Source organism: Helicoverpa zea, chromosome 25 (genome assembly GCF_022581195.2).
Source record: "Helicoverpa zea isolate HzStark_Cry1AcR chromosome 25, ilHelZeax1.1, whole genome shotgun sequence".
NCBI lineage: Eukaryota > Metazoa > Arthropoda > Insecta > Lepidoptera > Noctuidae > Helicoverpa > Helicoverpa zea.
In genome coordinates, this window is record NC_061476.1 from 3543757 (window position 1) to 3562144 (window position 18388).

The 18388-nt window shown below is 37.6% G+C and overlaps 1 protein-coding gene across 3 annotated transcripts in view; it reads left to right on the plus strand.

Annotated features, from left to right (window-relative positions):
- Positions 1–18388, plus strand: part of LOC124642614 (endothelin-converting enzyme homolog) — a 73925-nt gene that overhangs the window by 37325 nt on the left and 18212 nt on the right. The window contains exon 1 of one of the 3 annotated variants that reach the window (XM_047181117.1): positions 3304–3870. The exons of 1 other annotated variant lie outside the window; for it this stretch is intronic. In XM_047181117.1, coding sequence (XP_047037073.1) covers positions 3589–3870 — 282 coding nt within the window. In that variant the 5' untranslated portion in view covers positions 3304–3588. Of the gene's footprint in view, positions 1–3303; positions 3871–15832; positions 15860–18388 lie in introns of those variants that run through there. One more of the 3 variants, XM_047181119.1, reaches the window with a different exon arrangement.

An 18388-nucleotide genomic window follows, 5' to 3' on the forward strand; every position in this document is an offset into this window, starting at 1 on the left:
CCGAGGCTTACCCCTTGAAGGACATCACGGCGGAGGCCTGCGCAGCAGCGCTGGTGGCCAATTGGGTGGCCCGCTTCGGCTGTCCGGCACGGGTGACCACTGACCGTGGCCGCCAATTCGAGAGTCACCTGTTCAAAGCTCTCTCTGCCTTGCTGGGGGCAGAGCATCTTCGCACCACTGCCTACCATCCAGCAGCGAATGGCATGGTGGAACGGCTGCATCGGCAGCTGAAAGCCGCCATCATGTGCCACACCTCTTCGCAGTGGACGGAAGCTCTTCCACTGGTACTACTCGGCATGCGTAACTCGTGGAAAGAAGACATCCAAGCTACGCCAGCCGAGCTCGTCTACGGGGAAGCACTACAGCTTCCCGGTCAGTTCATATCTATGCAAGCAGATTTCACCACAGCTGACGTCACCGAGTACGCAAATCGTTTACGACGTCACATGGCCAGCCTCACTCCGAAACCTGCAGCATGGCATAGCACGTCGCCCTTCTACGTGCCGCGAGATCTTCATTCCTGCTCCCACGTCTTCCTCCGTCGAGACCATGTACGACGTTCACTGGAACCACCGTACGCGGGGCCCTACAAGGTTCTACAGAGGCATGAAAAATATTTCACGATCGAGATACGGGGAAAGCCAAGCAACGTGTCAGTCGACCGCCTCAAACCAGCTTTCATAGCACGTGATGAGGCGCAGCATGAAATCACAAGAGCTGACACTACTAACACCAATACGACATCTGGGGCGAAAATAACGAGAAGCGGGCGTCGTGTAAAGTTCCCCGATTTTTATCGACCGTAGTCACGGTCTGGCCGGGGGGAACATGTGGCGGACTAAAACCTTTATACCTTCCTACCTTCTTGTGTGCGTGTTTTATTTTATATTTTATTAATTTTTCTCCGTCAAGATAGTCTGACATATTACAATATTCTTTACAATCTTGCTGAAGCGTTTTTATTAAATACAGTCCTATTCAGGCCTGCGTAGTACGCTTATGAGCATCTTGCTTAGATGCTACAGGTTCTCTTACAGCCAACCTTAAAGCCATGGAGAGATTTGATAGTGGTAGGGTAGATTAAAAAGTGCACAACAAACATTGATAACTAAACAAAAATATCCAATAACAATATACTAAACATATATATGTAGTAAAACTACACAATACATAAACATAATACATTTAATATATGAATATACAAAAATGAATATACGAAAAATAAATTAATAAGAGTACCCTTTTATACCAAGCGTTCTTTGTAAGCCCTGCTATAGAATAGCTCATAAAATGTTATAATAAGCTTATTCGATTCATACGAAGCCTTTTTTGACATGGAAGGTTTTTGATAAATCGGATAATCCGTTGATAAGTTCAACCCTTGCGGTACTTACATGTTTTGAAGGAAAATATATTTGTCCTCGTAAAAGAAAATAAAGCAGAATTATTCGTAAATCGAAAGCATTAACTTGTATTACGGGACTTCCCAGTAAGTCTATGTATTTCCATTATGAGAAAACCTACCTAGAAGTTGTCACAAAAAAGAGCAGGAAATAGTGATTACATGTGAGTAATTTTTTTGCTGATTGTAAAAAGCTCCCATACTAAAAATGGAATGATTCTTAACACACGATAGAAAATCCTGCCAGTCATTTTCCTGTACAAATGTATGCGCCCATTAACACGGATCTCAGAATGAACTGAAACAACAGCAATTAGGGCCTTACTACAAAAACTTTAAACCCTGTTTTACACTTGTCTAATAAAATTTTGGCTGCAAAATGAACCATATGTCAACGTCATAATTTGACATTTTTTTAGACAAGGCATAAACTGACGTTTAAAAGTTTTTGTGGTAAGACGGAATAAGTTTAATTTACAGTAAAGTGATGTAATCCACTAATCGTTAACGCCGCCTTACTGACGCTGTGTGCTCTACAAACTTAGCTATAGAATCTTTTAAAGCCCAAGTTAACCGACAACATAAACGACCGTTTTATCAGTTTAACCTGTGTTTTATCGTTTAGCTGAACCGATTTTGATGCAGTCCTCAACAAGATATGAAGTCGGTTGCACTTTTCTTGTAAAAAAAACTTTAAACTTGAACGTGAAAATATATAGTATGGTAATGAAATTGGTTAATGATAGACGGACGTTTTGCCTAAGTGACTACATGTTACTAAATTCGTAAGAAACAGAAGGGCTCTTTGGATTGTTCCTAAATTCACTTTATTAGTAGGCATTATCATCATTATCCGTATTAATGCGTACGTAATAGAGATAAAGACGGTAAAAGTATTGCAGAAAATTAATTACCTTTTGTATCTAAAGATGTTATCTTGGCGACAATTAAACTCAGGGCGCTGAAGATAGAAAGTTTCGGAAAGAAAGACCAAATAACTTATACAGGAACATAAGTAATTGATCTAATTCTAATTCTAAAGAACGCCTGATCGATGTTCTTTTATATATGTTTTATGTTTATATATATTTTGTATATAGTATTTTATTTTTAGATTTGTATAAAGATAAGTAGTTTAAGTTTGTATATATAGTATCACAAATAAATATTTTAGTTGATAATAAAAAAAAAAATCTAAAGCAGAAGATAAAGGAAAAGTTTTAATCATTCGTTGAATGAGTTTTTGTGACAGTTGTGCTTACCAACCAACCGATTAGGTACTTAATTGTTGAATGTAGTTTCCTTGTCAACTTCCAAACTACAGCGATTAATTTCCTCTCGCCATTCTGCGCTTTCCTTGCCATTAAACTGCTGACGTAGGAAAATTTATTTATTTATTTATTTATTTAGGCACACCAACAACTTATTTACAAATACTTTCACATATATAAGTTTATAATTGTAATAAGTCCTGCGTAAATATGTTAATTACAGGTGCGCACAACGTTCAAATTAAAAATAACTTAAATTAAACTAAACCAAACTATGCATAACAAAAATAATAATAAAAAAAAAGAAGAAGAATCGATAGAGGCAAATGACAAGGTACTATTCAAATTGGTCAATTTTGTAAAATAAACAGTTCAAGCGAATCTCCTTGAAAACAACATCAAAGCTGTTTCAAGTTCAATGCCAAACAGTGTACCTCCTCAGACGGAATTGACGTCATATCATCGATATAATTCCGGCTTCCTCTAAAATGATATATCTAATACATAATGAGATGAATTGTCAACAGATAATGTTCGAAATCAAATACTATAACAAGTATACGATTAGGTGCGCACGAGTCGATCAAAATACGCTTCTATAACAGTCGCGCGCAGTGCCCTAACGATCATAGACGTGCCTATTGATATATTCACTAAATTCTAAATTTAACTCATGTTATATGTAGACAAAATCGCTATCGATAATGTTCGGTGAAAATATTCGCGTAAAAATGTCTGGCAAATAGCCTTGTGAAGTGGTGTTATGTGGAAGAAAATTTGTTTGTATAGTGATAAATAAAATATCGAGTTCGGTCAAAATTTTGTCCAAACAACTACAGGACCTAATCAAAACATCAACAGAATTATATAAGAAAACTTGTTTTAATATTTGCTGGGTCTGGAAACAGCTGAAGAATGGCTTCTACACCAGAGTCCCCAACTCCGACTGACACTCCTGAGGATACCCCCACACCATCACCAGGTCCTCAAGAAATAAACAAATTCAACTGGCTCAAGCGTGCTCAGGCAGCTAGGAACAATCCTTTCGTAAAAGCAAGACCCTCCTTAACACGAGAAAGTTCATCAGCTGAGCTGTTTTCTCAAGAAAATTCGAGTCCAGACCTATTTCAAAGTTCTAGACTGAATCTCTTTGATACAGCACCAAAACCTGAGGCTACTTCTAATGGATTTAAAAAGGTAATTTTTAAAGATTATTTTTGTGCTACGTGGTCTTACTCGCGTCCCGAGTTAAAATAGTAACAGACACGCATATCCACATATTTATTTATTGGTAAGGATGTACATATCCTTACAGGGTTTCGTATTCGTAATATTAGTTAAACTTGTGTTTAAAATACTTGGGTCAACAGATAACCCTACACAACTTCTTAAACACATATTTAACAAGTTCTCTCTATATGGAAAGATATATAAATTTCTGAGTTGTGTTTATAACGAGAAAAATAATACGTGCATATCAGTTTCACGCTGAAAAATTAAATCACGAAAATGTTTGACGAAATGATTAGGCTCGCATCAGTAAATATAATAAATAAATATTAAAGTTTCTATAACGTTAGTAGCCAATTTTTTCGGCCACTTAGATGTGAACAAATAAGTTTTTAACCAATTATCACCACTGTGTTGAAAATCGGTCCAAATTGGACGGTAACAATGTTATTGAAGGATCAAAGCAATAAGAATAACGAAAAGTAGCATAGATACTTTATCTAAAGAAAGCGGGTGGCATGTACCTTGTCTATGCCCTACGTCTCGGCCACTACTGAGCGCTCCGAAACTTACGCATACAAAGACACCTTTACACACACAAATATGCTTTATCTGCTTTTTGAGATCATCATCATCATCTCAGCCATAGGACGTCCACTGCTGAACATAGGCCTCCCCAGATACCTGTTGGTCGCCTCCACAGATACCTGTTGGAGGCGACCTGCATCCAGCGTCTTCCGGCGATCTTTATAAGGTCGTCTGTCCACCTTGTTGGTGGACGTCCTACGGTGCGCTTGCTAGTCCGTGGTCTCCACTTTTCGTTTTTTGAGATAAAACATTTATACTGTCTCAAATGGTGGTCTTAAGCCTGAGTAACTCGTAGCAGATTTCACTTGTTGAAGAGTCCTCTGTACTTCCAATTCAATGAATTGTAATGTAGGGACAAAGCATTCAAATTGGTCCTTTTCCTTTGACAGATAATTCTCTAAAGAACATAAATAACTAAGTATGTACCTTTTATATAAATATCTTGCGGGATTCTTAAAACTATACCCTTTGGACTAATCCAAGCAATATTTAAATGGAGAAGGAGAGAAAGACCCTGGAAGGCCGAAGAAAATATGAATGGATTGCCTGAGACGTGATATGAATATGAAGGGTGTGAAGAATTGAATTTTAGAATGACGAATGGCAAATAGGAATCGAAAAGTAAAACATATTGCGCTGACACGAAATAAAATATCGAAAGGGCAGGAAGAAGTCCAAGCAATGTTTGTGGTATTTAAAAATACGTGTGTTAATGACAGTATGACACTACTCGTAAGTAAATCCTTCGAGCCAGAGACTATCAGACAAGTTTAAACCCATTTGTTATCAGCGGAAAACTTTGTTAGTCTCGCATAGAAATGAGACTCTAACAACCGTAGCCCCGCACGAACGCCTCTCGGGAGCAATTTCCATAATTTTAAAACGATTAGGATCACACATGCTAGCTCTCTGTTGTAGACAGGACGATTTAATTTAATTGGTTGATTTGAATAGTCTTGAATTGGGCCGACAATCCTACAGTGATAAGTAACAGTTGAGTTGAACTTGACCCCTTTTGGACCTGTGACGCATTTTGCAGAGAAGTTTTAAAACATACACAATTCATAAAAATTATACACTACATTTTTGACTTTAGTTTAAGGTCATAAAATGTTTTATTATTTTACTAGCTTTTGCCAGCGACTTCGTCCGCGTTAGATTCGGACTTTGTGTAAAGAGTTAAACGTGTTATTCTGAGCCAACCATAAAAGATAGAGGAGTAAATTCTCCCGTTTTCCCAACATTTACCTTCACTGCTCTGCTCCTATTGATCGTAGCGTGATGAAAAGTATCCTATAACCTGCCCAGGAATATGAAGAATCATTGTACTAAGTTTCGTTGAAATCCGTCAAGTAGTTTTTGTTTCCATAACGAACATACAGACAGACAGACAGACAGACAGACAGACAAAAATTTTACTGATTGCATTTTTGGCATCAGTATTGATCACTTATCACCCCCTAATAGTTATTTTGGAAATATATTCAATGTACAGAATTGACCTCTCTACAGATTTATTATAAGTATAGATGAAGGTGTTTGAGAAATATTTGAATGCGAAAACATCGTTAGCGTTGTTTGTAATTTTGCCATTGTTTACTAAGCTTTATCTCCATTATATAACATTGACAAGATCCTCTTATCATCTTAAGCAATATCCCTGTTATCTGCAACTAGCCTAAATTAGATTCGCTATATACAATATTATCATCAGCCTATCGCAGTCCACTGCTGGACATAGGCCTCTCCAAGTGCACGCCACTGAGATCGATTTTCGGCTTCTCGCATCCAGCTCCTGCCATCCGTCTTGCGCAAGTCATCACTCCACCGTGCCTGAGGACGTCCTACACTACGTTTGCCGAGGCGTGGTCTCCATTCTAGAACTCGTTTACCCCAACGGTTATCGGTTTTTCGGCTAATATGGCCAGCCCACTGCCACTTCAGCTTGCTGATTCGGTGGGCTATGTCGATGACCTTGGTTCTCTGACGGATTACCTCATTTCTGATGCGATCCCTCAGAGAAATGCCGAGCATAGCCCTTTCCAAGCCCGCTGAGCGACTTTAAACTTGTGAACCAGCCGTACCGACAGTGTCCACGTTTCGGCTCCGTAAGTCATGACAGGTAGGACGCACTGATTGAAGACTTTTGTCTTTAGGCACTGTGGGATCGACGATGTTAGGACTCGACGTAGCTTCCCAAATGCAGCCCAACTCAACTGAATTCTCTTATTCACCTCGTCCTCAAAGTTGTTTCTACCTAACTGCAATGTCTGCCCGAGGTATACATATTTCCGAACAACTTCGAGAACGGCGCCGTGTATCGCAATCGGTTCCGGTAGAACATGTTCATTGAACATGACCTTGGTTTTGTCCAAGTTCATCCGAGAAGGCCTTTGACTCGATTGAAATCTGGTCTGTTCTGGAGTCCCTGCAGCGTTGTCAAGTAGATTGGCGATACATCCAAGTGATGAGATGTCTCTACGAAGCCGCTACAATGTCCGTCCAAGTACAGAATCAGCAAACAAGGCCCATACCGTTGCATCGAGGAGTGAGACAAGGGGATGTTATTTCCCCGAAACTGTTCATTAATGCAATGGAGGATATGTTCAAGACGCTGAACTGGAAAGGACGCGGCATCAACATCAATGGCGAACACATCTCTCACTTGCGATTTGCTGACGATATCGTCATCATGGCGGAAACGCTGCAGGACCTACAACAGATGCTGAACGACCTGGCTGAATCTTCTCTACGCATATACAATATACATAGCTAGTATATTTTATATATGTATCCACTTTTGCGACTTAGTTCTTATCTGTTTACTTAGTGCTCAATAACTGTTTAGAGGCAAAGAACTACAGCCTTAGATTTCCATCTCATCGTATATAAGCTTACCTCATTTTTATAGTTATTCAATAGGTAGTTCTAAAAATTCCTAATCTGGGATAAGTTATAGACGGGAATAATTTTAGTCTATGCTCTGACCAGCAGCAATGTCGCTTTTCCATAAAGTGAGAAAAAAATCTAATCGGATAAAATCTAGATGAAATATTGACATATATCTACCTTAATATTTGTCTGAAGTATGCTATGTTATTGTTTTATTTATTTCAACTATCCAAGCTATTTATGTATCTACTGATAGCATATTATCCGGGTCATATGCAGAACAAGGTCTTAACAAGCCCAGTCTGTGTTGCAGACTTTCTTTGATAACCTTCGTTTGTTTATCACCTTCCGTTTTCCGTATCATTCAGAACTACATATGTACATACTATACAATTCTTACCCTCAAAAGTCACACAAACATTTTTCAAACAGGCTTCGTACAATATTTTTTTTTCGGATTAGCAAACTAGGTATTTAAGGGGTCTTATGGAGAAGACCAGTGAACACTTCTTCCGTAAACTGTCAAAATAGTTTCAAATCATTCTATTACAGTTCAATGTTTAACTTGCATCATCCATTTATGTAGCCTGCCGCAAAATAGAGCTAATTTTATAACCCACGCAAGAAGGAAAGATAGGGGAGATGTCATAAGGAAGGTAGCTCAGGCGCCTTATTGTAGGTCAAGTTACACACGGTAGGCGTGGTAGATGTTCGAGCTCTTCGTCAAATCAAAACCAATCTGTCAAATATTGGTTATTTTATTTTGAAAATTAAGGCCTGGTCCCCTAGCTAGACGGTGTGTAAGGGTGGAGCAATTAATGCCCCTCGACCGCCATGCACTCGCATTTTGGGCGCGCTAATTTCATGGGTTTTGCGTTATGATAACTCCGCTGATCATTTCGTTCTCCATGTTTACAGCCGTGACTAACTAAACACTACAATGCTTTGTTAGTGGTTCTCATAAGGACTATATTTAGACCTAACACAGGCACGTGGTCTAGTTTTAATTAAAGTAGCTACGCAACGCCTATTAGTTAGGAAATGTGACCGTTTGAACATTTTCGGACTATAATGAGGTTTTGGAACAAGATCAACTGACATTTTTAATTAATGTTTGTGAGATTATATTTTGAGCTTTGAACATTTTGTTTTAATTATTAGAAGTAATTATAACATTTGACAAAATGTTTATTTATAGCTCTTGTAAGGTTGAGTGTCATATCATAAAGTACTGACTAAAGTCCATCCGCTTCGGTACCTACTGTTAAAACTTTTATTTTATCTCTCATCATCTGCCTAGTCTTTTCCCTACTATTTTGGAATCATTTTCGTAGGGTCGGTTCCGTCCAGTCTATCATTTTAGTCGGTCTATGTCATTTACTCACAAACTTATTGTTAGTACCTACTACAAGGCCAATAACCTTTGAAGGACTTCTAAGAAATAAATAATGCATAAATTGCAGTGGCATTCATGATGCATATGCAGTTCACATCGGTGCATTAAGCGCCTATCCCTTTCCGCTTTTATTAAAATGCATCTCTTGTAACTAAAGAACTAGGTACTAATGGATTATAATGTCAGGATGACATGTAAGCATAACATGTAGGTATGTATAGAAGTCCTAAGTATTGTAATAATAACGAGTGATTAATTCTTATATTAATTTGTTACACTTTCGAAGTAGAAATTCGATTGTTCGGTACCCGTAAAGATAGATTGCCCCTAAACCCTTTTAGGTTCCCATGTCCTTGAGAGTATTTCACACATACTAGTTACTTTAGGACTCGTAATAAAATACAGGAATTTTCTATTTATACTTTAGGCATAAAGATTTTTTTTACAAGCTGGTAAATGTTTTATACCTAGTTCATAGCTTGTATGGATTATGCAAAATATTTCTTTCAGTCGCGCAAGATGGGTTAGACCCTAAAAAAAGATACCTATGTATATGTAATACATATTAAGCCTGGTTCCCACGGTGCGTGATTCTGCGGATCCTCACGCACCACAGCCGACGCTGACGGACGGCAACGCACACAGACAGGGCTCTTCCAACGGTGCGTGTCGGTCTGTGTCGGTCTGTGCAGATCTTTGATAACTTCATTTCAAAATGCAAAGTGAAAGAGAACGTGTCGTCGCTGCAGCAGCGGCTGTGACATTAATTAACAATAACTAAATTATGCGATCTACGAGTAGTAAAAGTAAAAAGAAACCACGGCGCTGGTGGATATCAGCATACAACAAAAGTCGTTTAACGACTTAATATGACTATATACACTTACATTAACATTTGAATGAGATATATTATATCTAATTTTATTTATTTTGTGTTTTGTCATACATAGCAGTGGGATCACAGTAGAAAATTAACGAATGACATAAAATCCCTGTCCGCACCTTTGAAGTTACCGCCTCGCGACGGATACCGGCGCACCGCTGCAGACGTTGGCAGACGACCACAGACGAGGCCATTCCCATGGTGCGTCGTCCGTGCTGGTCGGCGTCCGTCGGCGTGCGTCTGCGATAACACGCACCGTGGGAAGCCGGTGTTAGAATGCTTATATTATAAGTTCATTGAAACTGGTAATCACGGGTCTATTTATTGTTTTACTGAGAAGTACCCAGGATATTTATAGTTATAGCAACGGCATGATTAGTGATTATTTTAAAACCTTCAAAAGTCACACTGCTTTCCATAAATTCGAACCTACCTTAACCACAAATCCACGTCCATACTAGTATTAAGCTTACCTATAACTACACTACATAATTACCTACAATATGTAAATAAACCGTCCATCCATCGTCATTATGCTACACACGACAGGACAGGGACAATGGACAGACTGACAATCGTATATCGATCTACGTTAATAGTTCCAACATCTGCTCAATATGGAGATATGTAGGTATGTAAAGTTTTGAACATACCTATTGGTGCTATTTGCATTCGTTGATCGTATTCTTCTCTATTTCAAACACATGTTTTCCGTGATTCGAGATATATTACCCGCGTCTTGTGGAAACTACCTCCTGCACCCGCAAGAAAATAGTCTATTTCTATTTGTATACTGATATATAAGTAGCCCCTTGACTGCCAAGTTTTATAAAAAACCGGCCAAGTGCGAGTCGGACTCGCGCACGAAGGGTTCCGTACCAGAGCAAAAATTAGCAAAAAAATCCAAAATATTTATTTTATTCTAGTTTTCAGTATTTGTTGTTATAGCGGCAATAGATACATCATCTCTGAAAATTTCAGCTCTCCAACTATCACGGTTAATGAGATACAGCCTGGTGACAGACAGACGGACGGACGGAAAGAGGAGCGAAAACAATAGGGTCCCGTTTTACCCTTTGGGTACGGAACCCTAAAAACGACTGAGCAGTATTTTTTTTTAGTTTCAGCATTTTCAAATGGAGATATGAAGTATGTTTCACAGATTTTCCCAATAGTGCATTGATTATTATTTTGATTCAAATAGGGATAGGAACGAAATCCGAAATCAACAAACACATTGAAGTTAGGACAAAAAAAAAGAGTTTTCACATTTTAAACAGAAAAACAGTCCATGTTATATGAGCCTATCTGTTATATTTTAAGAATCTCAGAAAGCCAGGAATTGCAATAAATTGACATGCAAATGTGGATGTAAATGCCCAGACATGCAGATTTCTTCATTGATATTCCTTTTCGTCACTGCAGGAAGCTATTTGACGTAAACTGGACAGTTAACGTAATAATTAATGTACTTTCTAGTCCTCTTTTATAAGTAGAGGTGACGTAAGCTTAGTAAAAGTGCTGTTTATGAACTAAATTGTTTATCCTCTATTGGAAGTTATTGTGTCTATAATGTAGGTAAGTTTTCTTGTTTTGTCAGGTTCAGTGTCTTTCGAGAAGTTTTTTGTACCATTGCATATCGGGTTGCCTGGGTAATGGAGTTGAGGAGGTCAGATAGGCAGTCGCTTAATGTAAAACACTGGTACTCAGCTGCATCCAAATAGATTGAAAGCCGACCCCAACATAGTTGAGAGAAGCTAGGCAGATTATGATAATAATCCTTTCATGAATGTTCCTGATAGTTGAGAAAAGACTAGGCAGATGAGAATGGTTTCTAGCGTTCCTGAAACAAACGAACCAAATACCCTCAATCTTATACTTATTTTTATATGAATATAACGGCTTTAATCTCGGCATTAAAATCAATCAGCTAATTCTAATCCGAAATACAAATAGTAAACAAGTAATCCATTAATACCACACAACAGATAACGTACCTAGTGTTCACTCTCGTGACACTCGTTATATCTCACGTGTTTGTCCGCACCGAGTGTGTCTGATTACTATCTTTCATATACACACATACATTTTATCTATGGGCTTAGTCCATAGGTTTATCCACACTAGAATTGATAGACCAGCCTTGAAAGCTAAGGATATAGATGGCAATAGGGATAACTAGCTGGCATGGGCGTAGCCACACTGGGGCAAGCTGGGGCACTTGCCCCACCCTGGGCCCTGGCTCTGACCTATAAGGTGTCTGATTAAACAATGTTTTTTTAACTAATTCTAACTAACAACATCAACAATCATCCGTAAGTTATTGCACAAAAAAATGTCGACTTTGAAAAGAGCGCGATCAAAACAAAATACACGCTCGAATTCCCGAACGTGCGCGGTGCGCGCGTCATTTGAAAGCGAGCCGTATTCCCTAAAAGAATAGGTGCTATCGAGGAGCCGTCCACCTAATCCAAAAAATAATGCATTGAAGGAGATGGAATTAGTAGATGTGATCAAAATTTCGGAAATGCAATTTTATCCTAGTGTAAAAACCGCGCTCGCTATTTTGCTTGCCCAGCCATGTACGACCTGTACAATAGAACGATCGTTTAGCGCAGTGATTCTTAACCGGTGGTCCGCGGACCACTGGTGGTCCCTAGAGGCATTCCAAGCTTAGCTGCGCGACGTTGCTATACGTTATCTAACTTTATTTTTATCGACTTATCTATGCGAGCGAGGGGGTTTGGACGTATATCGGGTGTGTCGTACCAGTACCTAGTCCCCCCATTCATGAAAATGTATATTTGGGCGACATTAGTAGTTTTTGGTTTTGAGTCTTAAAAAATAATTAAAATTTCGCGCTCGCTTCGCTCGCGTATGCAGAAACTACCTATTTTAATTTTGTATTTGTCAAGAAACAAAAAGTTAAGTACGTTTGGGCTAAATTTTACGTAATATTTGGTTTAAGTTCGATAAAAATTTCACGCTCGCTTCGCTCGCGTATTCAGAAACTAAGTGCCCCTATTTTTGCATTTGTCAACAAACAAAAAGTTAAGTACGTTTGGGCTCAATTTTACGTAATATTAGGTTTAAGTCCGATAAAAATTTCGCGCTCGCTTCGCTCGCGTGCTTGTAAACTACACAGGCAAGTTTTTCTTTCTCTGCATTTGCTTATCTAAACAACTGCCGACATGCGTTTAACTTTGAGTAGTACTGTACCAAAAATTCAGAAATTAGTAAAGAGATTGCAGTCACAAAAATCTCATTAAATTAATATCTGTAACTTTTAGTTTTTTGCTAAATAAAAAAGAAATGAGTGCTTAATTATAAAGTATGCTTGTATTCTTTATCAAAGTACTCTCAATTAAGGTAAACCGTTGAGGTGGTCCTCGACAAGACAAACTTTTGGTAAAATGGTCCCTCATGACTAAAAGGTATAAACTTTATAGCACATTTTCGCTCAACCATGAGCGAAAATCGCTTAAACGGCCTGTGTATGCTAAGTGTGCAAAGAACAAGGGTCTCAGAATCGAAAAATATTTTTTTAGAAGAAGTGCTTAACAGGTTCTGCCAGAACCCACGCCGTCTTCTCTTGAAGTAACATTACTCATACATATACTTAGTTAAAACTTTAACTTATAAACACCGAGTATTCATAAATAAATAGGATAGATTGACTGCTGCCCCACCCTGGCCCAAAGCTGGCTACGCCCATGCTAGCTGGTGCCCGCGACTTCGTCTGCGCAGGTTTAGTATTTCGAACAATATGTTTACAAATTGTAGCCTATGTGTTATTCTGATGTATAAGCTATATTATTGTAAAGTTTCATTAAAATCCATTCAGTAGTTTTTGCGTGAAAGAGTAACAAACATCCATACATCCATACATACAAACTTTCGCGTTTATAATATTAGTAGGATAATATAGCTGAAATCCGAATATGGCATGACATTTGCGAGTTTGGATAATTTTATCACAGGCAAAGGTTTAATTGATCCCATATATATGTGAATACGATTATTAAATTCAAAGTAATGTTTTCTTATGTGTGATAAAATTAATGAATTATAGGTTCGTTATATTTTACACATGTAATTGATCTCAGTCTGAAAACTAAATTCACTAGGTTTACAATACATTTGGCAGTTCCGCGAACCGTTTCTTTAACAATTATGTATTGCTGTGGGCTTTCTTATTTTGTTCCTGTGTGTGAAAGAACATTACGAAGAATAATGTAAAAACATTACCCGATCGCTCCAAAAGTTGTGTTACATTTTCATATGATTAATTTTGAACGTACTGGATCTAAACTATTCGCAATGGTTGATAATTCTAAATAGTTCAACAGTTTCTAGCTCACAAGTCCAGTGACATAAAAGCGAACAGATAAAGAGTAATAAAACACCAGCTCTGAAGTACATTTAACTACGCCAGATGGATTCAATATGTCCAAGTACATGTGACTGAGACACGATTCATGCATCAACTGGCTACTCCTTATTTTTATTTAAAACTTAATTAATATAGCTTTGGGTGACCTTAGCTTGGTTTGTTAACAAAAATTTAGTAACAGTTGCAAACGTTACCTTTATTCCAGTTTGTACTTTGGTTACATTTTCGAAATCTTCTTCGTCTTTGTCCCAAGTTATTTGATGTCGGCGCAACATGTTTACCGCTTCCATTCCTCTTCGTTAGACCAACCAACATACTTAACCTAACCTAAAATTAAAATTCTTCTGTGAGTGTGCTTGTCACCTAAGTAGTTCTTCCTAAACTGCTCTTATGAGTTTAAGGCATTGAACGCCATCGGTCCCAGACACAATAGAAAAACTATTTTTTGACACACACTTGGTGTTCATTGACCTCCTAATATTTTGGGTTTTAGACATAATTTAACCCACTGTCAATTTACAGGGTCAGGTCACTCAGCTCATATGCATATTATCTAAATAAATTGTCAACTCAAATTATTCTCCACATATTGATAATGATCTTTTTGTATGACATATTCTCACGTGTGTTGATAATTATGCAGTCATTAGAAATTATTGTAACGCAGCCCATTCAGTTGTCAACATAATGCAACCTTAGCAAGGTCATTGTCTATGGTTAGTAGAGCGATATTAACAGTAAATACAGCCATTAGTACTTCTATTATCTTATTTAGATTAGAATCTGTAGCATGAGCTTCCTCAATGATTACCTACTTCTGTGGAATTGTTTGTATAGTTCTTGCCAAACTTTTTGTCGTCGTCTGTCGCTGCGCAGAAACTATTTTTCGGTATGGTACGCGTACTTATTGTCTGAATTTAGTTGCGGGTCGCCATTAACATTGGCGAGAACGGTATGAATGGAGAGGTCTGAGAAAAAATATTTTTTTACGATTTCTTTTTTGTTGAGGGATCAAATAAATACGATCAAATTGGATCGGAAATGTCACTGAATTGGGATTCCGAAATTATTTTTACTCCTTTCTCTGTACTGTGAGCATAATGCGTAAAATTATATCAGCATTTCTTTCAAATTATTTTGCTATATCTTATGTTGGACTTGTCGCGAACCTGGGATGATTTAGAGTCCATTAACTTTTGATTTATCTGAGGTTTATACATACCTATTTATTATTTTTAGATGTTGAAGGTATGTCGCAAGCATTGAGAAGGGAAGCTGAATGTCGCGTAGTTATCCAAAACTATTAACTACGTACGAAACAATATAGCTAAGATTATTGATTCCAGTCATTCACAATCATCAATTTGTTAGTTAACGGTACACGTGTTTTCTACATGCATGTTTACAAACGTCACGGAGAACTTAAGAGTTTCATATAAAGAGACAAGTAGCTATAAAGAACCATTGTAGTCCAAATTGGTCCTTTGGTTAATCAAAAGGACCAGTCTTTAACTTAGTTTACTAGTGTTACCTATGCTTGCTGTGCAGACATAAAGTGCTAGTAGATCCTATCAAGAATTTAATTCATAACCCTCAAGAGGTTTTCTACACTGACCCTAGAAACTGGTAACCACCACATTGACTAGGTACTCAACGCTAAACCCGTATTTTATTCTCAACGATTTACGGGCATAAGTGGTACTAGGTACTATTGTGGTACAATGCACTAGTCATTGTCCATTTGATGAGGACCCAGTATTAGTTTGTTAGTGGCAGGAGCGTGAGCAGGACGATGGCTAAACATGTGAGTTTGTTCGTTTATTTTTCTTACTTTACCATTTAAAATAACATTACCACGACTTGATAGTTAATCACGACCCTTTTGTGACCATCTCGCCAAGACTTCCTCTGCTTCTCTTGGGTCTACTTACCTTAAGAAATATTTTGAATTAACATCTTCGATCTGATACAACTACCGTGGTCCCTTTATTTTGATGTACTTGATAACCCTATGTTTTTCGCTGATTCCTCGAGGGAGTTGGTCTTTATAAAATTTTTCTGAATGCGCTAAATACAAGATTTATTAATCTAGTACACGAACTGAAATTGGATTGAAACGATGAAGAAAAATGAATTTTCGGTATTTACTGGATTTTCGTTGTAACTACGGAGATTGATATTGCTTTTGAAGTTACTGTCTACATCTTTTTTGATACTTACTTCATAAAGAAAGTGTTAGTCTCGTGTATGGTAATCAGCTTCTTAGACCCAAACCAAAACACATAAATAACCACTATCTACGTTTCACCCTTATCGAATCTACTTCATTCTTTATTGCATTCCTCGCATCGTATCACGGGCGTGTATATGCGTTCATCTGTATCCGATTCAATATCAAATAACCCACATGTAGAACGACTGACGAATCGCAATCCTCGTTCCGTATTGCAAGAAATTGCTATTTCGAGACCAGAGGGATTCGGTCCTTGCGAAAAAACTGTTTTGAATGCTTGGTGCATTACTAACCTCCAAATATCTGAGTATTTTGGGAAAAGTTGCTGTATTTTGTGAATTTGTCCTGCTTGTGTTGTGGTTGATTCTATATAAAAAAGTTTTGATGTCTGAATAAGGAAAGATTATCTTAATAAAAACAAATAGAGCAGGTTTTTCGTCAAGAAGTTATCATCTTATCACACAGTATTCCCAGTATTTTCTTCCACATAGGTACCCACTTGGTGTAAAATATCAATCCTAATCATGACCCCTCTTACTCAGTCTTCGAAATCAGAAGAGAGCTCAAAACTTGCTTTACAGTTCTTAATATTATTTTCTCTTTACAATTTAAACAACATGAAGCTTAGAATTTAATGCAGCTACATAAAGTATACCACACGCTCTCTATTGTAACTCAGAGAGACTCTATCGTAAACTATAAGCTGTACGTTAACGAAATAATCGGCTATTCTGAGCGGGTCCCTGCCATTGGCCCGTGGGTCATTTCTCGCAAGAGGGTCAAAGGTTACGATTTTCGTCTTTAGGTATACTTTGCCAAAATTACGACCATAGACTTTGTACATCGCTTTGCTAAAATACGAGTAGACACGCTTTAATATTAAAACAATTCAAAACCTTTATTTTATGTAATGTACACTCTATATATACAAACTTTATCTTTATACAAATCTAAAAATATCTAAATTCAAAACCTTGCCTTTTGTGCACTTTCTTTATTATTTACTATAGGTACATAAAAAGTGAAAACTTGGCTAGCATTTTCACAGTTGCTTTTAGTAACTTTAAACACGAGAAAAAGCCACTAATAATGTTATTTAAACTAAAATAAACTGTAGTGGTAAAATTACTTTATGTAGGGTATTTAGCTAGATAGTTTAAACTTCCAAAAAATTATAGCATTGCCTTTAATTATAAAAACAACAACACGGCTGCTCTCTTTACGATCCATAAAAGTTTCATGTCCCAAAAATTCTTCTTTTTACGTCTACTCTCTAACAAGGGGCGTATGGCCAATATATTACCTACTAGTAGTAATATGATCATCAGGGTCATGTGTAAGAAAAACTATGAACAAAAAAACCGGACAAAGGTTAATAAGCTTTTTGCTTGATTTGTTTTGATGGTGCTATAATTACTGTCCTTGGGTTTGGTATGATTCTTGACCTCCAACAACTATTGACTTAGGGACATTGGTACCAAAACCTATGGGTCTTTCGTCATCTCGACACACTTAACTCACCACGAATGTGTTCAGTTGGTGAAACTCAAAATTTTAACATTTATCATGCCGTCAACTCGACTCGTCAAGATTTTGATGCGTGTTCAGTTGGTGAAACTTAAATTATTCACTTTTATGTTTTCAAGTCGACACGTTTTAGAATTTAACCCGATTTTAAGCCAAAAGTACAGTTAACTACATTCATTCTCTGTATCACAAACATCATTGGCCACTGAACGTCCGCTTAGCAAACGCTTGAAACGAGAACATGGATTCCCAAACTCCTTCACAACATTTTTACTAAAAAGATACATACTTTTCATTCTGTTACTTACCACAAGTACTAGAAAATCATAAGTGCATTGAAGCCAGATGCATTAGCAACTTTAAATAATGTTCTACAATAAAATAATGGTATTGAAATCGAATCATTGTTTGTCACAAGTACTAGGGTAACAGAACTGAACAGAAGATATTCTATCTTCAATATTAATCGGATTGAAAAAAAAAGTCGCAAAAAAAGTCGTGGTGACCTAGTGGGTAAAGGACCAACCCCTCAAGTATGAGGGCGCGGGTTCGATCCCAGGTCAGGCAAGTACC